At 47.0% G+C, this 22,916-nt stretch overlaps 2 protein-coding genes across 2 annotated transcripts in view; one reads left to right on the top strand and one right to left on the bottom strand.

The window, feature by feature from the left end:
* Positions 1–19,848, top strand: part of LOC144144602 (potassium channel subfamily K member 18-like) — a 69,392-nt gene extending 49,544 nt beyond the window's left edge. Inside the window, exons 2-5 of the mRNA XM_077676109.1 lie at positions 8,084–8,271; positions 10,331–10,576; positions 14,440–14,844; positions 19,710–19,848. Of these exons, the coding sequence (XP_077532235.1) occupies positions 8,084–8,271; positions 10,331–10,576; positions 14,440–14,814 (809 nt within the window). The 3' untranslated portion in view covers positions 14,815–14,844; positions 19,710–19,848. The remainder of the gene's footprint in view (positions 1–8,083; positions 8,272–10,330; positions 10,577–14,439; positions 14,845–19,709) is intronic.
* Positions 16,423–22,916, bottom strand: part of LOC144144601 (SEC14-like protein 2) — a 55,123-nt gene continuing 48,629 nt past the window's right edge. The window contains exons 11-12 of the mRNA XM_077676108.1: positions 19,708–20,044; positions 16,423–18,834 (exon numbers count right to left, since the gene is read on the bottom strand). Of these exons, the coding sequence (XP_077532234.1) occupies positions 18,734–18,834; positions 19,708–20,044 (438 nt within the window). The 3' untranslated portion in view covers positions 16,423–18,733. The remainder of the gene's footprint in view (positions 18,835–19,707; positions 20,045–22,916) is intronic.

Genomic DNA, 22,916 nt, shown 5'->3' with positions numbered 1-22,916 from the left:
CTTGCTTTGTTGAACTGGCGTCATTTCCGTGACGGGTATGGCGTCATTGAAATCTTTGTGTATCCAGGAATAAAACACGTTCGTGTTAAAAAAATAAACAATAATAAAGAGCTGACCTCGAAGCGGGCGCATTGGTTCGTTGGAGCGCTTTCCACAATGGTGCAACTTTGCATAACTTTGCATAACTTTGCCAAGCAAGCAACCTACAGAAGAGCGACTATGTGGTACTACGTCAGGCGCTTTGAGAGTGAAGTTTCTCGCTTCAAGGGCCACCGCCGTGTCGTCGCTTGACTTCGTGGCACGGGCAAGCACGGTGTCGAACCAGAACCAAAAACCGGTATAGAACAGATATTTTTACCGGAACTAAGCAGGAACCCGAACCGCTATTAATGTTTAAGTATTCTTCGCAAGGTACTCTAGCGCAAGTAGTCAAAAGCGCTAACCACATGGAGCGATTTTGCAAGCGATTTGGGGAGCGACGTGACTAGCGACGAACTACTTTTCGCCGCGGACCAAATCGCTCGTCGGATCGCTCGGTTCTGGGTCGCCAGAACAAGTCGCTCACCTCCCGGAAGTGGCCTCAACGACTAGCCAATAGGAGAGCAGTAAGGGGCGCAACTTCCGATTTCGGGAGAGAACGAGGGGAAGGGGCGAGCGGCGGCACAATGCATCCTAGAAAAGTACGATCCTTTGCTCACTGAAATACGTTTATTTCCAGTTTTTGTGACAAATGCTCACATCAAAAAAACCTTGCGGCCGTGTGTACTTCAATAATCGTATTGGGCGCTGTGCGGCAATATTGGGATCGCTCGTCGCGTCGCTCGCGCGATCGCTTTCATGTGGCTGCCTCAGCGAGCGACTGGGACGAGCGATTGCGGATCCCAGTCGCATCACTCGTCGCGTCGCTCGCAAAAATCGCTGCATGTGGTTACTGCTAAATAGCTTGTTTAGTTCAAGTGAAATTGAGCGGGAACGTAATGAAGCCGCGCAAAACCGAACCGATATTTTTTGTTTTAATCCCTTGCGCACAAGCGCACCTGGAGACTACAGATTTCTTCCTCGGTGTCTGCGTATATTTTTGAATAAGTAGGAAGGAAAAAGAAGGCAGGGGTGCCGGGAGACATGGAGCCTCCTTCACACGTTTTATCCCAAATGCTTAGACTGTTGTTGTGCGTAGCGTTCCTCAAGGTTTTTTCTTTGAAGTTGAAAAAGAGCGAGAAAAAGATGCTGGGCGCTCTGAATCTTCTCTTGGATCGCAGGTACTTCTGGCAGAATTTTTGGCTGCTTATTTAAAATTTCTTCGATTTTTTGAACTTTACGTTTCGTTTTGCGAGAAGTGTAGATTGGTTGCAATCTTTTGGCATAAGAAAAACACTGATTTCCCGTCAGAGCTGATGCTAAACTGCTTGCGCTCTGGTAAAAATTAGAGCGCTACTCAACAAGAACAACAGAAAGACGACAAACAAACGCTTGTGTTTGTCGTCTTTCCGTTGTCCTTGTAGAGCCGCGCTTTAATTTTTACTTAATATGCACCAATTGCTTGCCCAAAAGTGTGGTCTACTAAAGTATTTGCGCTCGTTTTTACAGTGGTATGGCCGCAACTGGGAAATGTTGGTTTATTTCTGAAATAAAAGTTTTTGGCGACTTTCTTGGCGACTAAAAGCAGGGCATGTACGAACGTCCTTCCGAGGCGAAAAAGCTTTGACGTGAGTCGCATTTGTCTATGAAGCAACATTTTAAAGCATCGCTTCCGTATTGCGTAATGGACATTTCACCTCGATATGGTCTCCATATGCTAGCTCTGCTTTTCTCGAGCTGACAGGTTTCGTCAGGCACGTCTCCATTCTTTTTTTTTTTTTTTTTGCTGGACTGCTGAAATCGTTTGCTTTCATCCGGGCCTCAACGTTCGACAGCAGTTCGGAAAGTTTCCCCTACGCTGCTTTGGCGACTTGCTTTGTTATTGACTTTCAGGACCGGAAGTAATTCAGCGCTTTGCGACTGGCGATGATCAAAAGAGAAACATTAAAGAAACTGAGAATAAGCGGGTAAAAGGTATTGGGACTGGAAAGGCCGTGCACTCTTGCAGGAGAAGGCGCGCATACAACAAAACCGGAAGTAGATGTGTGCGCGGCATGCACGACTTACTCGCGCTTGCGCACTGCCCATAGCCAAACATTACACAACGCCCTTTTGTCTGCGTGCTCGTGTGTTCGCCCGGCAGTCGTTGTGACAGCTCGGTCCGCTATTTGTTTAGAGAAAGCGCGTTTGTTGCTGCGTCTGTCGTGGCTTTCATTGGCGCCTCCAAGCCGGCAGAGAATCCTCTGAGAGCCCGTGCGTAGGCAGACGAAGCTTGAAGCAGCGGATGACGCATAGCTCCGCTCTCTGCCGCTGGTGGTGACATCCACACGCCGACTTTGAACTGTCAACGGTCCACTGGCGTCACTTTTCGGGTAACTCCTCGGGACGTCGTTCTCAGCCCTCGATGGACGGGCATAAATGCCAGCCCTGTTGTCTAAACACGGACATTTGTTTCCTGTGAACGTTTGGGTTGGGAGCGCGGAGGGAATAATGATAATAAAAACAGCGCTTCAGAAGATTGCTTGTAGTTGGTGAAACAGACTTGTTTGAGAGCGCCCATTTTGTTTGGATGCTGCTTCGAAAGGTAGGCGCGAACTGTTTGAAGGGGCCTTGACGCTGCGTGCTGGAGATCAGTAAAACTCTAAGCACTGATACCGTGCACGCGGGAAAAAAATAACGAGTGCATAAATAGTGAGTAGGCAAACGCATGTGGGGGAAACATCAACAATGGGATGACGGAGTAAAGTTTTCCGTCGGGTAACTTGAAGGCGAAGTTGAGCGTGGGCGTGATTAAACCATGCATGGCGAAAAAATGAAGGAAGCTCAAACTAACGCGTAACACTTGAAGGTAGCGAAGCTGTACGCGACCTTCACGACCATCACGAAGGTTAGGTTTAAGTGCACGATTGCAGCGGATTTTCTCCTTCGCTGCCGCAATGACCTTTTACTCCATCATTGTTGCTATAGGTGTGAGCGTCTTTCATTTTTTTTTTTTGAAGTGATAATCGTTGCACATCACCTTGGAGGGACGTACGCTATGACGTGTGATTCTCGTTCCGAGCAAGTGTTGCCACGATTACGGCGAACGCGGGAGTTTTTTTTTTTTTGCCAATCTTGGCCAATCTCCCTAAGTGGGTATACGGGCCTGACGAACGTGCGCTGGGGACGCTGGGCGGTCGTCACGATGCCCGCGATCACGTGTGGGCGCTCGGCAATTTCTTGGTATTTTTGACTGCGGAGACGAAAAATGGCGATTTGCTAAACAGCTTCGCTGTTAAAAAATCGCTGAAAATATACGAACTTTTTGAATGAAGTGCGCCTTCATTCACCCACATAAGAAACGAACCTAGCCGGGAGATTCGCTCTTCACCCAGCGTGGTCTGTTTCCCACTTGTGTTTGTCCCCTGTATATTTAAAGCTAATTTTGTTAAAGCATTCATTACTTCAGTTGTGTAGGCATGCCTTACTTAAGCGAACTTAAGCGAACCACTGCAGCGGAGGCGTAAGCTTGTGTGTGTGTGTGTGTGTGTGTGTGTGTGTGTGTGTGTGTGTGTGTGTTTCTTTTTGGTTATGTTGGAGCTACGCGCTATGGAGCCACGTGGGACGTCGGAGCCAATGGGGATGTAGGCGCCATTTTGCTTCTACCGACAGCGCCTACGCCGCCGACCCAGGCTGTTTCGCTCATTAGACACTTTAACCTCTTAAGACCACGTGTGCAACATATTGCACATTCACATTTACGCGCTCCGTAAACTAAAATTGGCTGAAAGCGAAACCAAAGCAGTCTCTCAAAGCCAGAAGACTGGTGGTGCAATCTGTCTGTGTTTCGTGCAACAATAAATGTGATATTGCGCTTATACTAACAAACAAAAATGGCGTTTTTCAGCCCGGGGGTTTTCTATCGATGCATCCAAAGTAAATTCTTTTCATGTGTTTAAAAATGCTGTGACACTCTTGATTTTGGTTTTATGAGCTCATGAGAGACTAAGGTGTTAATCACCACCGCTATTCGTGCCTTTACTTTTCTGTTTTCTTCTTTATTTCACTCGTAAATTTCATGTGCAACATTCTATGTGCATGTCAGGACAATGTTGACCTTTTGTATACATTTGGCAGAACCCACTATTTTAATTTTCTCTTTCTTTCGAAATTAGGGGTCTATCAAGGGCGAAGTCCATTAGGGGTTGAGGCTGTTGGAGTCTCCTGCCGTCGTTATAGTAATCGTCCTCTCATGTAGCCACGGTACTGAAACACCGGGAAACTCGTCTACACCCACTACGCCTCGCGCTAGAACGTTAACCGGTACTAAAAAAACACCGGGACACTCGTTTACATCTCTTGCTGGAGCGCTTCATAACGCATAGGAAAAAAACCACCGGGACAGTCGTTTACACCTTGTGCTAGAGAGCTTCGTGCTTCAAAGACGAGAGACTTTTACATCAAAGCTGTATACCTCTACCTCCCAATGGTTTCATCTCCATTGGCAAAAACTCCAAGCCACCAAGAATACACTTATGCATTGCGTGCTTTGCCCCTCGCCAGGTTTCACGTTAGTGTAGATTGCCCGGGATTTTTTGATTGAAAATGAATAATAATAAATCCCTTGAGATGCCGCCGATGCCTCTGCCCTCGAAATTATTTAGAGTATTCTGACAAATGGGGACAAGAAGCACTGATAACACTTTTTTATGGGAGGCTTCCTTTCCCTTAAAGATTTCAAAATCAAGACAAGGCCTTGAGAGAGCCATGAAGACAAAATACAAGTTAGTTTTATTCTTTTATTCGAAAGATTTTGTCTTTTATAGTGCCCCAGCTCTTGTCCGGATACAAACGATGCTTTATTCACTGAGAAATTAATCTATTTAAGTTAAATTTTTGATTTTCCCGCTAAATAATGTGTTTTCGTGGTCTGCAATGACATCACAGGAACCGACCGCTCTGCAGCCTAGGGCTCCTTGATTCACTCATCTTCTGTACAGAGTAGAGACACGTATACGCTGACGCCGCCATTTTGGCTCGCTAGCTCGCCGCCGAAGCAAGTGATTGTATCAAAACCGCGCTAAAATTATCGCCGCAATACGTTTACTGGCGAAGTTTGAACCATCTTATCTGTTTCGCGTTGCTCGGTCTCGTGGGACATGAAAAGAACAACGCGTTGAGCACGTTGACCCAATTGCGGCGGCACGGGACCAATCAAAGGGTGTCTCCACCCCGTACGGCAGGGTCGCGCGTTTGTTTACGTTACTGAACCTAGATGGCGCCAGCATACCAGCATCTGGGAGAAAATAATCGTTTCGTGAAACATAGTGCTCGCTCGACAAATATGGCCACGTAAGACACCGTTGCTTGCGTCAATCGGCCGGTGTCGTCTGAGACAACCCCAAGAACCAAGCATAGTGCGCGCAGCACCAAAGCAGTACGCATCGGTGCTTCTATGTTTACGTGTGATTTCGTGACTTCCACTGTTTATCACACCATTCTTATTGCTTTAAAAAGAATGTGCCCTAAACTTAAGCCCAAATAGTTCGTCCTGCAAGCTTATAAGCTCAGCCTAATTTGCGTTTGCTTTTGCCGGCCTCCGCCAATCGCAGAGAAGTCTGGTATGACATCATAGGTTCTCTGCGGGAAATGTGCGAGTGGGTCGCATGACCATTTCCTTTTTTACTAATTATATAGCTTATTTAAGCGACGTTTACGATAAAACCGGTGTCAGTATGATTCTAACGAGGCCGTCTTTTGAATGAACCAAACTTGTGTTTTGTCTTCATGGATCCTTTAAGGGCTGGCCAAGATAAAGTTCTTCAGGCCTGTCTGGTCGGACTTCCCAGGTACTAACTGCTTAACTGGGCACTTACCGGTGAATGGAATAATTTGCTCGTCAACGCAGATGCTTGGTGAGTACGGCAGAGTGAGGCAAGCGTTTCTAATGATGTCAAGAAGAGGACGGACTTTCCATAGCCGATCGGCTTCTTTATCTTCATTGGAAACAGCGAGGCTCACACGCACACACACAATAGAAACACAAAACACACAACAAACACATGAAAAACACACACAACACACAAAAAAACCCCTCACACGAAACACACACATACACAAAACCTACACAACACAACACACACACACAACACACGCACACAACACACACACAACACACACACACACACACACACACACACACACACACACACACACTGTCTATGACATCATGTTTCATGGTTTTTTGACAACTTAGTCCCAGTGTGCAATATATTGCACATCTGATAACTTTTCAACGAAACGTGACAGCAAATAAAGAATGGCATCAGAAGTATCTCTGTACTCTAATAAATTCGATTGTATAAAAAAAATTAACTGGTTTTTACAACATCATGTCTCGGGTCTCAGGAGGTTAAAGATTTCGCATCAAAATACGCATGCATCATGCTTGAGTTTGTTTCTGTTTTGGTAGATCGTGACCGGCCTCAATCTGTGGCGCATGCTTTTGAGGATTGTCGGTCTTTATGTATGAGAGCGACCCATCGCAATATCAGCAAAACTTCTGCTCGCAGCTAATGATTTAAAACTTGTACTGGAGAAGAACTTGTTGCTCGACGAGTTGCTGAATACTTGACGAAATGGTTATAGCGCTAAAATAGGCAAACACATGAAAGGATTGTGCAGTCGCCTTTCATGTGGACTGCTATTTTAGCGCTAAAACTATGTCGTAATGCAAAAGTTGTCGTTGTTCTACGCTGCATTGTGAGAGCAAAATGCAATATTAGGCTCTCCTTTTTCCGTAGCCGGAAGGGGAGGCTAATTTTTGGAGAACGAGGTTTATATCCGAAGTGGTGGGTTCAAACCTGGCGCTAAAAGAAGCACCTTCTTGCGAACGGATGTTCAAATGCGTCCGTTTGCATTCAAACAGAATCTCGTGCGCATCAGATTGAAGTCCCCCGCGTTAAATTAAAAGCTCAATTAAACACTGCAAAAGTGTCACCGGCACCACAGCTGACCTAGCGGCGATGCTTTGAGTGCGGTGCTTCCACCGTATTCTTCATCTTCAACCGACTGCAGTGTCCCGCTTAGCTGTAATATTGTAACGTAGTGTTTTTGTTTACATTCTGCCGCTACTGTAGCATGAAGATCGGAAGGGAAAAGTCGAGACGTCGAAGAGGTTTTAAAGGATAACTTGTTTACTTTACAGATGACATTGGTGACATTTAGCACATATGAATTAGAATGAATACACTTGTTACATAGATTAGAAAGACAGTCAAAGATTCAGAGTACTTAGCGGGACATAGTTGGCGGGCGAATGGCTCCCGGCGGGAGGGCACGACGACGAGCGGCAGAGTGCGGCTCTCCTGGTGTTGCTCGCTCTCGCTCCCCAGAGGGGCCGCGTTATATTTGCTTTGGGGGGACGCATTGGGGGAAAAAGCGCATCCTAGCGTGTGCGGACCGGGTGGGGAAAAGGCTAAGGCACACCCGCAGCCAATCAGGAAGACGCTTCTTAGCTCCAATCAGACATGTCCCCCGCCAACGTGAAAATGACCAAAAACACAGACACAAGGTTTCGACTCGAAAGCGCGCACTCGGAGAATTACGGGCGTAGAGCAAGTAGTTAGACAAAACACACTAAAGTAAACAGGGGAAAAGGGAAGGTCGTCTGAAGAACACGGAGCCCGAAGGCGAGCAGCGCACACGCCACAGGGGGAATGGAACGCCGCGGCCGCGGTAATACAAGCCGAGGCGAGGGTTCGCTTCCCCCAGCAGCCGTCGTCTCCCGGTCGGCCGACGGGCAGACACACTCGGCAACACGTTTCTTAGAAAAGCGGGGCCTCGGTGGCCGAGCCGCGTCCGAAGCGCTTTTACACACAACACTTTGGAGGAAGAGCCCCGGCGGCGGCACAGAACTAAAAACAACTAGAAAACATCATCAGACCTCCTCTTCGCGACAATATATTGCTTGGTCGTCGTGGTCGACGGTTTCTCCGCAGCGCGTGTGCTTGCTTGGCGCATGCAGGCTACGGCAACATCGCGCCCAAGACGGCGCCGGGCAAAGTGGTGACCATCCTGTACGCCATCGTGGGCATCCCGCTCATGCTGCTGTGCCTGTCCAACATCGGCAACATCCTGGCGCATGCCTTCAAGTTCTTCTACGCCAACGTCTGCTGCCTGGTCTGTCGAAAGGCTGACGCAGCTGCCGCCAAGGTGAGATCGCCCTCCCCGCTGCGACCCTGTCGTGTACGGCTTTCATGTACACTCATTGAATGGTTTGTTATGGCAAAAGGACTATTCGGTGGAGTAGCATTTTAGCCCTTGTATCGAACACTTTTTGAACGCTTTTCAGATAGTCAAAGCACTATTGAGTGGGGTGGAATTTTCGCACAATTGAATGGAACATTGTTTGAACACTTTGCTGGCAGCCAACGTACAATTGAGTGGTAGAACACTTTCGCATAGTTTCTGCCGTGAAGTAGCTGAGGACTGTTGAAAAGGGAACGAGCATAATGGAGGCAGAGAAAGGGGAGAGCGTCCCTCGTACTTTATTTCATTCCTCCGGTTTTGCTGCCCAATAAGGATAAGCCTACATGAATATTCTTGCATGAGTTTCTAGCGCTATAAATGCCATCATGTTGCCGCGATGAGGACGTGGTGAGAGAAGGAGACCATTTTCCCAGTATGTGTGGGAACGCTGAAAGAACCAGTCAACGGGCGCTATTGAGGTTTAGTTTAACCAGTTAACTATTGATTTCCTTTGTGTTTGAAATTGTTGACTCTTCACACTTTTTGTTCAGGCTACTTAGCTAACCTAGAATTTCTTATTACAAACATGTTCCAAGGTGACACTCAAGAAAGCCCTATTTCCCAACCACCCAGTATAATGCTTGGAAGAGCACGTTCTAGGTTTTTTTTTTTTTTTTTTTTTAGGGGGGGGGGGGGGCGAGGAGGGAGGCGGGGGAAACATGCATGCAAGTGGATCGGAAGCTGGATATGATGTGGTTATCGATACGGTTCTTACACCTTTCCGGACTCACTCACCAGTGGCGCGTATTTACAATCACCTATTTTCAAATTGAAGCAGAGGTTGCCGTATGCATAGTCGTCGTTTCTTGATGCCTCGGCCGTACGAGCTTACGATCTAGCATAGTTTCAAAGCGCTTGTTGAAAAGCACGGAACTAGTTAAGTGCAGGGTTGACACGAGAGAGAGAGAGAGAGAGAGAGAGAGAGAGAGAGAGAGAGAGAGAGAGAGAGAGAGAGAGAGAGAGAGAGAGAGAGAGAGAGAGAGAGAGAGAGAGAGAGAGAGAGAGAGAGAGAGAGAGAGAGAGAGAGTCATGGGCTGGGTCAGTTCGTGTTATGGGGGTTTCTGCGCATTGTTGCGTACAGGAAGGCCGACCCGAGCCGAGCTCCGTCGTCTGCGACATACGTGTGGTAGCGCGGTTTGAAGCGAGCGGCCAGCCAGTGTTGCTGCCGTGAAGAAGTCCAGAAGCCTTAGGCAAAATGCAACTCGTTTACTTCATAGCGAGATATGAGCCGAAGCCAAACAGCAATGCCCTGACGGGAGAGGTTACAGTACAGGACTCGACGGAGTGACATCATTGATTCACTGCTCAACCAGGAATGAAATACAGCGCTTGGAGGAGTCGTATTTATACTCAATACGCTAACGGTCGAAACAAGTGTTCCCTCTAGATTGCGCACCCGACACGAACGGCACAGACACACACAACACTCTTTCCAAAGTTCGTGAGCAGTCGGTAGTAGCGGTGCACACTGAGTCCGAGAGAGGGGAGAGAGGAGGTCTCCGCTACGGACGCGGGGCTTCCGTGTCCTTGGGGCAAGTCTGGGCCTGTTGCGTCGGCACGCCATCGAATGTTGATCGCGCCGATAGATAGGCGCCAGAGATCCAGGCAAGTCGAGGCGTGCAAGCGTGAGTCACCGACAAAATGGGCCTGCTTGAAAGGCGCACGTAGTGGATGCTTCGCCGCACAGCCGAGGAGTATTGAAACGAAGCCTAGCCGCGGGTAGAGTCGTAAAAGCATGTCCACAACCTCTGACATGTATCAAAATGACGATAAACAAATGATCAAATGATGCATTCAGCAGGAAATAACGTCATGTTCTCGCTCATTTGTGACTTTTGGTGCAATAAATACGGTACTTAGCTAGTTACTTTTGCGTGGTATACCGTGGTGTAAACTTGAGGCCCGTGTTCTGATTTCGTTTCTCATCATGAGAAATCGTAAGAGCTCAGTTTGTGCCGCGCAGATCGAGACGCAGACGGCCAAGGCTCCTCCTCAGATGCCGGCGGAGCTGCTGGAGGCCGTGGTGACGGTGGCCAACTCGGTGTCGAAGACCGACAACAACGGCAGCGCTGGCGGACCTCTGCCCGAGAAGAGCGGCAGGCCTCCCGAGCTGCTGTCGCCGCCTCCCAGCCCGGACAAGCAGCTGGCGGCTTCGCCCTCTTCTGCGGTGTCCACGAAGGCTCCGCGGAAGGAGACGCCCACCTCACAGGTGAACTCTCCACCTTGAACAGAGGAGCGTGTTCCCCCCGGATTGAAAGCTGCCCGCTGCTGTGGCCCAGTGGCTAAGGCGTTGTGTTTCTGATCCTAAGGATGCGGGTTTGAACAGGGCCGTGGTGGCTGCTTTTCTGATGGAAGCGAAAATTGACAACTCCCGTGTGCCGATATTTGGCGAAAGTTAAAGATCCCAAAATAGTCACAAGTAATCCGGGGCCCTCTACTACGGCGGGCCTCGTAGCCCAGGTGTAGCTTCGGCGCGTTAAACATCACAATAAATAAATAAATAAATAAATAAATAAATAAATAAATAAATAAATAAATAAATAAATAAATAAATAAATAAATAAATAAATAAATAAATAAATAAATAAATAAATAAATAAATAAATAAATAAATAAATAAATAAATAAATAGACAGACCGACAGACAGACAAACAGACAAACAAACAAACAAACAAACAAACAAACAAACAAACAAATAAATAAATAGACCGAAAACTGCGAGCAAAACAGCTACGCACGTGTCAATTCGTATCCATTGATCAGTGTCTACGCTGGCGTAGGCTGACAACGAATGTCAAACTTGGTAGAATTCGATGGGATTCACAAGATCGCTAGACGCGACTGTTAATTATACGTAAAAAATGAATATATAAATAAGTTTTAAAAAGACAAGGAGTTTTTTGAAGGGCGTAAGAAAAGTTCACAAGTAAAAGCACTACAGACAAGGCTCCCAAAGTCGGTGACTATGCAGGGACCCTCGATGAGTTAATACAGAGATAATAATTACAAAAAAAAAAAAAACATTGGCAGCAACTGTACAACAATATAAGACCCCCCCCCCAAAAAAAAAAAAATAATAAAAGGGTGAATTAATTTCAAGTAAACAAAAAAAGCTGGGAAAAGTTCACAACTGACGAAACAAGACAAGAGAAAATCGGCATATCTAATTCCCATTAGGAATAAATTAGCAATAAAGTGACCAAAGACCAATTAACAGGACAAAATGTATCTTTTAAAGACGATTGAAATGACGACACGCACATAAATATTTTCACAGTAGGTGCTATTCGAAATTGATAGTGCAAGCAAAGTTTAAGTCATTTTGCTGTAATTAGTTGGTACACGTGGTAGTAAAAAGTTTTATGCAAAGCTTTTACTCATGTGGTTTGCTAAGAAGGTGCGGTTGATAAAATTAAAAGGCAATTGGAAACACAAGGACTTGAAAAATATTAATGTTATGTTATATTGAAACAACTTTTCAACTGATAACACATTGGCGCAATGAGTCTTGGGTGTTAGATAAAGGATGGCTCCTGGTGATAATGCGGATGGCTTGATTTTGAATATGCTGTGCTGATGAAATATGAAAACGATATGTTTCCCCAGGCGGTGATTCCGTAATTTCAATGGCTCTGTATGAAAGAAAAATAAAGTGATTAGAGAGCATCCTGTGAAAAATACAGACGAGCTTGGATTAGGGCCCGAATACCACCGACAGTGTTTTTCTTGATATGACTGATGTGAGAGCTATACTTTAGGTTAGGGTCGGGTAACACACCATGAAAGGAAAAAAGAGTTGTAAACAGCAATTAGATTAGGTTCGAGTGTTAAAGACGGAACTGAGGGTATGTGTCGTTGACCAGGTTTAAAATCATATATTTAGTTTTTTTAGTGTTAATGTACAAACAGTTATTACGGCACCAGCTTACGATATTCAGGAGTTCAGTGTTTAACTTAGATGTTGACCCGAGTAGCCTAGTGGATCTAACAGACGCCTGTTCCTGTCAAACCGCACTCCTCGCATTTTTAGCCACACAAAATTGTCTTGTCATGGTCATTTTTTCTAGACTGCAATTGTGTGTTCCTGCTTTAAAAAAAAAACAGATTCTCTGTCACTTTACCCTTCTTGTTTTTGGATAGAATGTTTAACGCTCTATTTTTCAATTGTTTGTATACTTCTCATGCTCTTATGGTATTACAATGTCACTTTTATTGTGCTGATTCTTTCCTTCTGGAATATTGTATGTTTCGTCGGTTTTCAACTCGTTCCCCCCTATGTAATGCCCACTTGGGCCCTTAGGGTACCTAAATAAATAAAATAAAAAGATAAGATGTAAGTACTGTGATGGATTTGTCTGAAGATGTTATTGCGGTATCGTCGGCGTATTAATGGCATGAAGTGAAGCAATTTGGGAGATCATTAATATATAGTTGGAACAGCAAGGGACCATGTATCGACCTTTGGGGAGATGTTCTGATAGTTCGATATAAGCACTAACTCGAAATATATGTGCCCTCTTTATTAAAAAAAAAAAGGGGGGGGGGGACTTCGATTAGCCACTCCGCCTTAACAAACAGTTTAAAAATGAGAGACACAAGGCAATCCATCGAGTCCGTTTGAACAACACTGCTAGAGAAAGAGGGGAGGAAGGAAGGAAGGTACGAATGAAGGATTAAAAAATGGAAATGTCCGGTAGGTCAGTCAGCGTAGGTCCGGTTGCCTGCCGAACGCATAGAAAAGGGGAAACAGTCGAAATGGAAGGTGAGGAAGAAAATAATTAAAAAAACAAAAATAAAGCAGGTTTAACGAAAAAAAAACGAAACGATATGACCGCATGAGACTAAAAAAACACATTATACCCTAGCACAAAACTGTCCAGGCGAAAAAAGCAAAAATCCTTCACAGGAAGCTTTCTCCCTGGTGAATTGCCAGTGTCCGCCGATAGTGGAGAGTCAATGCAAGCCAGTGCAAGCAAAATACACCTGGCGTCATGTTTATGATGGTGTCATGGTATCATAGTGGTATCAGGATACGCTGGTATCAAGCACTGATACGGGTGGTCGGATATGTAGCATAATGGCTCGATACAAACCGGACCGCGGGGACGGACGACCGCGAGGGAGGATACAGCGCAAGCGGACCCATGCGTATACAGATGGCCTCTAGTCTCAGGGCGTAATGAGTGAGGGTGCGCCGCGCTACATCACCCACACCTGACTAGTTGAAACATGTCTACAAACTGAAACTCGTTTTGCCCCCAAAGAGGTACTCTTCGCCACACCGTACGGGAGTGCTCCCACATAGCCGACCTCCCTCCCAATGCCCCCCTTTCCCCTTCGCAGTGGGTGGCTCAGCTGTCCAGTTCGCAACCTATCTGGACGGCCATCCAAAGCGAGAGACTCCTCAACTAAGTACTCCCTCCCACTAGTCCGCCTCCAGACGCGGAGTCATATTGGGCTTCAATAGAAGTTTATTCCTGTTAAGTCGACTCGAGGAAGAGTTGGGGGCTTCTTTTCTAAGAGAGACAACATGCGTGCACACAACATTGTTGTCTTTAGATAGTGAGAAAGCACCTCCGTTGCCTTTTGGGGACGGCTGGTGCCCAAGTCTAGGATAAACAGTAAGGTCGGAGAGATTGCGAGGGAATTTATGTCGGCCTATTGCAAATTTCAACGTATCGCCTACCTGGCTTGTATTATCCACTTCCTGGTGCGTATAATGCGTGGTGTCTGCGTGAGACGTGTAAAATGCACGGTGCTTTTAAGTGTCCATATTGGACGGAGAAAAATACCTAGACGTTCTGGATATTAGCTGCTGAGGGGTCGTCGTCATACCAAGTAGTTGCTTATTTGCCCATATTCACCTTATTTGCGATGCGGTACATAATAACGCACTTCGAAAGGAGCTATCGCTTGAAAAACATAACGCTTTTACTCACCCGACAGGTGAGTAATATGTTCCCATCAATCGTAATGTCATATGCGTTACGCGTTACGTGTGCAATAGAGCCACGCGGGTGCAGTGTGTATGGGAAACGTTGCGGTATACATACTTGGTCCGCCGCATGCAGGAGCGCATCCCGGTGTACCTGGTGCTGGTGCTCGTGGGTGGCTACATCTGCTTCGGCGCGACGCTGTTCTCGGTGTGGGAGCAGTGGAGCTTCCTGGACGGTGCCTACTTCAGCTTCATCACGCTCAGCACCATCGGCTTCGGCGACTTCGTGCCGGGCTCGGACCTGCTCGAGCAGGGCGCCACCTCGGGCAGCGGACAGGCCAAGCTCATCATCTGCTGCTTCTACCTCGTGCTCGGCCTCGCCATCATCGCCATGGCCTTCAGCCTCGTTCAGGAGGAGGTGGTGCTCAAGTGCAAGGACCTCGCCAACGCCCTCAAGGCCCTCGTCTCCACGGACGACACGGCCTCCTCCACATCCGGGGCGGCCTCCTAGCGCGTACGACGGCGTGAGATGATGATGCAGGTGCGCAACGAACGTTCCTAGGTCCTCTGTCGATTTGGGACTAGGATGTATAATCAGTGCCGGAGGAGGTGGAGGAGAAGGAGGATCACTTTTCTTTGGAGAGAGGCCTCTAGCATCTTGAAGGGCAGCATTGTGAACGGACACACGTGAAAAAGAAGGCAAGACGTTGCTCAACGCTCGTCTGTTCGTTCCTAACGCTTGTCGTTCAAGATGTTAAACCAATACCAACTTGCCCAAATGTCGACTTTTTTTAGGTGACTCTAGGCTCCTTTGGAGAGAATTGGGGGAACAGGGATGGAGTGAGAATTCAAGGCAAAAGATCTGGATGTGCGTTCCTTAGGAGGTTAGTGGGCCGGATGAATAGGCTGGCTCGCCGTGGGGAGCGGACTCGCAGCTCTTGACTGCTCTTGCAAGACCGCTATAGCTATACAACCGTTGGTTATGCAGAAAGCGCCAAACGAGTGGTGCGCTAAGGGGGCTGGAAAACGGTGGAGCCTTATCTAAGCTTCACTGACGGCAGTCACAGCTAGCGAGCACAGAAAGTCTGACAACGGTCACTCGTAGTGTGAGGGGACTGTTGGTTCGCTACAGAGAGCTGAAATCGCGGCTACGCAGCTGCGGTTAGCAACGGCGTCCCCAAAATCCACTGAGCGTTTGTGGACGCTGCGACGAGTTCTACCCGCGGCAGGGCGACACAGACTACAACTTGGTGAAGACGAACAATAGGCCTCCTTAGCTAAGGAATACAAGTAATTAAATATTTAGTTGCGCATACAGGGCAAGGTAATTACAATTGTACTAACGTGCGGCTTCAGGAGCGGCGGCTAGCAGGGCCGGGGGGTTGCTAGGCCACACCTGGATTCTAACGCGGTAAAAGTACGACCAGCGACGCCCCGACGGCTGACCTCGGGGCTATCGTCCGTGCGATCGGAGCGGTGGTGCGTAACAAGGTAGAGCAGAAATTACTCTTGCTCCCTCTCTCTCCCTCATATGAAAGATGAAAGAACAGAGTGGTAATTGTTTGCCCACTCGCGGAATATGAACACGCCCGTCTATGTTCGTCTCAAACATAAATAAGGCCGTGCTAGCCTCCGTTTTCAGTGTTTACCAACGCTACTCAATAGCCGGAAAGTTTTATTTAGCCGTAAGTTTTTGTGGTGATTGCAAGAAAAGCATTGTTCCTAATTTCTGAGGTTTTGAATTCGTCACAAGCGGGAACAGCATGTCTGCAATGCAAAGATTCACCTTTACATTGATGTTAACACCACTGAGTTGTAAAACACGTACCGTTGAGGTTACCACGGTGACAGCCGCTTTCAGCGCCTCAAGCAGGATTTCATTGCAATTGACGTACCGTAGGGAACCTACCACCGCTAACAATACGTTTATATCGTGGCAAACGAAACTGAAGTGCTACTTGCCCCACACAGCGCTTCCCCAGTCAAAGCCACATGCTCTGCGGAAGATGTGCGGCTACTCCGTCATGCTTGGATGAATTCTGACAATTGTTTGTTGAACGTTGTAAGCTCCATCAATGGACTACATTTATTCATTTATACTCAATGAACAGACATCTTGTGCCACTATTTTTAACACAAAGCACCGTTGCAACAGTGTCACTTTGTGCACCAATTACAGCATTGCATGCCTATTGGTCTAAACGGGACACCGGATGCGTCGCAGAGAGCACGCACCCTTGTGAAATAACTAAGCACACGAAAGCTTTCGAAAAGGCTAAAGTCCAACATGAGGCATGTTTATTTCTCAACAAGTTGAAGTACACACCCGGCAAAAAGCAGCAGACAGTTCGTGCTTGCTGCGCAAAGGGGCGTGTAGTTCTCGAACTGTCGCCAACCGAGGGTTGCGAGATGGAAACGCATGTACACGGCATTTGTTTCATTGAAGCTTATTCCATGCTGGCGCACATTTTTTTTCGTTCCGTCAGCGCGCAGCGTAAGGACGAAGTATGCACAACATTTTGTTGCTTTTATCACAGGTTACCTTCCGCGCTCCACAGGCGTGTACCATCCAGTGGTAGGGTATGTAGGTGCGTAAACAACTGTGTAAGGGAGACAGGAGGGAAATCAACGCAGTCATCATCAACAATACACCGCAGTAAGACTACGATGCATAACAAGTGTGGCAAAAAAATCGTACATATTTAGTGTGTACTTAAAGTGACAAATTTCTGGAAAAATATATAGGCCCAAGAACGACGGGCAGCCGAACAATGTGCAAATCCTATACCTAAAAAGCTAAAGAATAGCTTCACCACTATATAATATCGGCATCTAAGAGAATACGTGTTTTTTATGAATAATATAACACTGTTGGTCCACATTGTTTGGTCAGACGTCGGGTGAAATCGTAAAATATTCTGTCCGTCTCTAGGGGCACAGCTGAGAGCTAACCATTGGCTTTGCTAAGAGCATCGATTTCAGATACTCGCCGATGTCGCTGGAATCAACTGACCGTGGTTACTGCCTACCGTTTTAAGAGGAGTGTTCTAGTAGCATTGTCACTGCTCGCTTTAGCGCAAATAAATTAATCAGCATCATTCATAGACGAATTTCGCTAGCTTAATCCCCACAAGCAAACTTTCCTCCATCTTGTGCGTGCCTCCCAGAGACTACCGCTAAAAACCAGGTGCTTTCATTCACTACGGTAGCTATAGCTGACCGCCATTAGATACGGAGGCGTCGCGTATTGGCGTAACCGAGTGTACATACAAAATTTAAGAACCCTGAAAAATAAGCTTCGTTAGTACGTAAACTGGCAAAGGTAAAGTAACGTAATGCCCCCCCCCCCCCCCCTTTCTTTTTTTAGTTGACAGCAATTTACTAGCAGGAAGATGCATTTTTATCGCAAAAAATATATAGTCACGAAAACTCCTCCTCCAGTATTAAAATGACAGTTTGTACGCAACTGGAATGATATGACTGTAAGGCTTCGAAAGGTATCAACGTAGTCTTATCCATAGGCTTGGCGGTGCGTATCGATGCAACAAAGACGTGTTAGAAGCCTCCTGTGACAAGAGGGTTACACTCGGGAAGACCACGACGGGACAAAAATAGCCGTTAAAACACCGCGGAGCACACAAGCCTGGTATGTGGATAGCGAGGGTAGACGCTACTGAGCCCCGCGGAAGCACACTTATTCCGCTTCCCGCTTTCACAAAGGGGGCTATACTTGCAGGATATGCATGATTATGGTGCTAACCCTAATGTTGCATGTAAAACTAGCACTGAGGAAGGTGGGTGCCGCGAGCGAAGTGAAGGTCAGTGAATCGCATGGTAACATCAAACAAGTCAACCTACCTCAACTCTTTCCCGTCTGGTATTTTACATTGCTCTGTCGTTTAACAAGCTGTGCCGTTTAACAATTTAAGATCGCCGAAACAAAAAGAAGTCTATGTTTCGAAAAGGGACTGAAAACGCGAAAAAAAAAAAAATTGTTTACTTCTGTGGATATTCCAGCCGCGTTTAGTCAATATGGTTCTACGTATTGGGAACATTATCTTTGTTGGTATTGTGGCAGCCAAGTGTAGTACAGGTTTGGAAACGGGGCTATGCGTGATGCTGAAAAAAAAAGCGATTTATAAATATTTTCTTGTTATTTTTATTTTTACCATTCTAAAACACAAAAAGTTTAATTTTTATCGTATAGTTGGGCCCATAGCCATCGCCGTCATTGTAGTGATAGCACGGGTAACAAAAGTGCCTCGAAAAGACCTTCGCAACTTGTGGTTTGAGCAAACATTTGTTAAGCTCGGAATATCGTGGGAGTGCACATGAGGTTCGCGATATTTGCTCGCGGCTTGTTTTTCTTTCTGGCGGAACCGGCGCCCGTAAGGCCAGGAGATAACAGGAATGGAGGCCGAGAAATGCGGTCACGCCGCCACGTCAGTGATGGTGGGCGGCACGACCCGAACGTTGTAGGTCAGCTTCTTGCTTCGGCAGGCGCTGAAGGAGTTGTCGAACTTCAGCACATCTGCGAAAACCGTACAGCGAGCTCAGTGAACGGGCGTAAGAACAAAGGCCGTAGCTCACGTAAGCATTGAAGCAAGGCTGCAATGCTTGTGAGGTCGTATAACCCGTCACATGTGTAAGCATGCATGAGAGGCCGTGATACCTAAAAAACAAAACACAAGCCTCTTTGTAAAAGAAAGATGGTTAAAACGGGAAGCTTTCTCGCGTGCAACCTGTGTCAAAGTCAAAGTCCAAAATCCAAACTGCTACGACCGTCCAGTAACGGCGCAACCGGATAGACGTCGGCTTTACAACGCGATTCGGGCCACGGGAAGCCTTTTTTTCTTTCTTTTGATGCGCTTGGTGTGCCTTTGTGGAAACGCGGTGCGCAAGTTGTCTTTCCTGCAGTGCATTTTGGGGGTAACTATTTGGATTTGGGACTCTGACTTTGGGCTTTGCAGACTTTGGCTTTTGACCAGAGAAAGCTTCGTGTTTCAATCATCTTTCACTTCGCACAAGCTCATCATCGTCGCCAGAGAAAGTTGGCTTTTCTGCAGTGCGTTATGGGACAACGTCAACATCAGTTCGACATAGAAGGCTTCGCTTTAATTGCATAGACGGTTAGAGAATGTTACTTAACATTCAGCCCACTGACTCTAGGTTTACACGTTCGAAAAAGCGAGCTCTTGAGGCTAGTGCACACGTTTACTTTCGGCGAAATGTTGAAGTGCTAAGCATAAACTATAGGTGTTAAGCATCACAAGCTCAAGGCGCAGTAACTCTTGTTACACAATGTTGCAAAGCATTTGTCCACGAGATGCTTAACCGAGAGTATACCCCCCGCGTTCAGCCTGTTCCACCTTTGCGTTGTGTCATCGTGTTCGTGTGTACGTACAGGTCCCGGGCTCCTGGCAGAAGAGGCTCCCTTCGCGCGCCTTGACGTGGGAGTCCTCGCGCTGCCAGGGCAGCACCGTCACCTCGGCCTCGCTGCCGGCGGAGTCGCCCTCGGCGGCGGCCGGGCGGCGCAGCACGGTGAAGCCGATGTCGTGGTCCTCGGTCTCGTACTCCCAGCAGAGGCGCGAGCCCGGCTGGGACACGGTCACGCACACCTCGTGGCAGCTGCGCCGGTCCACGCACACCGTGGCGGCCGCCGAGCCGCCCTGGTCGCCGCCGTTCAGCACGCTGCTGCGGCGCCGGTAGTCCGCCTCCGTGATGGGCCGCGCGATGGTGATCTGCGAGGAGGCCCCGCCGTATACGTGCGTGCGCGACAGAGAGGAACAGTCGCCGTACAGCGGCCGAGTCTTTGGGGAGGAACAAGTCCGGACTTTCGAGGAGCAAAGTTAGACACGAACTTAGGTGCCAAAGTGCGCGCATGGTGCGCACCGAACTCGTTGATATGTACGCAGCTGCTGGATTTTGCACAAGGCGCCACAGAATTATAAGGGGCGCCATTTGGAACGACAACACATCCTGGAACCAGGCATCAATGTACTGCACGTCGAATTTTACTTGTGCTTTTCCTTCCACTTGCTTGGGAAAAGCAACAGCCTTTTTTTTTTGTAGATTTTACGATAACATCGTTTGAATTGTCCTGTTGGTGGCGTGAACCTTTCAGCTGACAGTGTTATTATTTCACACTCATTTGGCTCGGTGGCGTTTATCCATTAACTTGTAAGTCCGGTTTTGTTCTAATCATTCAAGCTGCAGCAGTTAAGACCGAGTTAGTAGTTGAAATATTGATGGACTTGTAGCCACAGGGAGCAACAATAGCCCGCAGCATGGCACTGTCAAGCGTTAGCACGGCGGAACCGTGGTGCGGCAGTGTCCTCTATACCCGATAGCTACGTGCCAGACCTCGTAGATAGACACCTCTATCTCTTCCTTTTACTTCTATATAGACCACTTTTAAGCCTCTTTCATACACAGTTTTCACATCTAGTAGCAAATTTATTTGTCGTATTTTTACTACACATTTCTATCATTAGGATAAGCCGACTGGTGCTGTTTCATAAAAGCCATGTGCCATCTGAAGACCTCATCAAGCTTCGATTGAAATCATGAGAAGCGTGGTAAAGCATGAACGACTTGGAGCGGCAAGCGTCGCGTATACTCTTGGAAAAAGGGCGACGAGGCGACATCGGAACGATTATGCAAGAAAAAGGATCAGTGTGCCGCCGGTCGCATCGCTTAGTCGCTAACCACTCCACGTTGTTGTCGTATAATTTTGGAAATACTCGCGGTCAAGTCTTTATGTATTTCCGCACAGTTAGATCTTGCTGGTGGCATTTCTGCTGATATCATCATGATGTAGGTAACTTTTCAACGTACAGGCAGGGGTTGCGATCTAGTAGCCGAATCACTATTCAGTAGTTTCCGTGGCATTTGAAGGTGCTATATTCATATCCTTGACAGCTCCACTTGCATTGGCATGTAGGCGCAGAAACATAATATTTTATGAGACCATTCTTCGCATTGAAAGGATATCTTGTTGGCAGCTTTGGTAACCCTGACGACGCTTATAGACGTTAGCTTATTAATGGCAAACATATAGCATTTTAGAGTGAGCTATAAGCGGAATAAAATCTCGGTCGTTACAGATTTTCGAAGAGAGGGGACACTCATGTACGCTGGTTTGATATGTCTGTGAGCCTTATATTACTCCATAGATTGTACACAGGCGCACAGGGTTGTTCTCAGAGCGGCGCTGTATACGCGGTGCAGTTCCCACGATACTGCATGTATAGTCTATGCTACTTTCTCGCCGGAAACGTGTAGGCAGCTTCGTGTTTCACGCCACCATTTAACCAAGATTCAACCGAAAAGACCCCGGCCTTACATAAGCGGCTTTATTACCAGAGGGATAGGTTATGCTGCATCATAATCTCCCGACTGAAGAATATTTTTGGTTTGAACATTGTGTGGCGTGTTTCCGCGGATCAGTGAGAATTTTCGGCTTATTGAGATATGTTATTGCAGCGGTTATGAGCGTCGGAGAACGTATACGCAGTAGTGCTATAGTCAAGCAGTGACGCGCTGTAGAAGGAACGGGCTTCTCGCCAGAATAACGAAGCCAGAATTGTTTGAAGCCAGAGTAAGGCTTTTAACCATTCAGCTGTATAATACGGAAAACAGATTGAAGGGCGACTCACCAGACACTTTATCACACTGCCCCTATGACGTCACAGAGATTAGTTTCTGTGACGGGCGGTCGCCGACCAAGCTTACCATTGCTTAATACGACTGTGCGGTTGCCATGGTTCCCATATGTGTAGGGTTGTTCGTTTTCGGGTTCTATACTTTGTTTTGAAATCGGGGGGAGGGGTAAAAATCGGGTGCTAATTATCAACATGATAATCGGGTAGAAATCAGTTTTTTTTGTAAAACCATTTCGACATTCGGGTTTTTTTTCGGGTAAAATATATAGATGCACCAAGTAATAGAGTCACTTTATTTTATCAGTAGTTATCACGAGCTTCTTTACTCTAGCATGCTAAAATTGGTGTCTGTTTCAAGCTGGTAATCAGGGGGACATAAGGGTTCTCTAGAAAATGGTCTCCGAAATTTAGCATTTGTTTCGAAGTGAATCTGTGGTAATGACAGTAAAAAGCATTGATAACGTCTGAGAAATGAAGCATTTGATTCACGAGAAGCTGGTCATCGACATTTCACTCATCCTTGTTTAAGTAAATTATCATCTGCATGCGCAACATGTCGGTCTTCATCCGAGACCTGTCTGGTCGTTAAACGCATCTCAACTGGGAGGAAGTTCTCGCGACAACGCAGCTTCCATTAGCTTTCAGCGCAGCAATTGCCACCCTGAGGTAGCGAGCAGTAGAGTCGTGCCACTACTCGATGAGTTCGAAAGCTGTGTTTGTGGGGCTTGCTTCCAGCAAGTTATGGTTGACAGCGGTGGACCGTCAGCGCACAATTGCGCAGATCGCTACTTTGACAAGGTCCATTCGGGAAGAAATTGGGTTTGACCCGATTTTCATGAAACGTGTTCGAAGTGTAAAAATCGGGTAAAATCGGGTTTTATCCGAAAACGAACAACCCTACTTATGTGGTACTGTTCGATCGCACCTACAGAATGCTGTCATGCAGTTT

Source organism: Haemaphysalis longicornis, unplaced genomic scaffold (genome assembly GCF_048455015.1).
Source record: "Haemaphysalis longicornis isolate Haplotype H1 unplaced genomic scaffold, Haemaphysalis longicornis Haplotype H1 scaffold_7, whole genome shotgun sequence".
Lineage (NCBI taxonomy): Eukaryota > Metazoa > Arthropoda > Arachnida > Ixodida > Ixodidae > Haemaphysalis > Haemaphysalis longicornis.
This window is presented reverse-complemented; position numbering and strand designations above follow the sequence as displayed.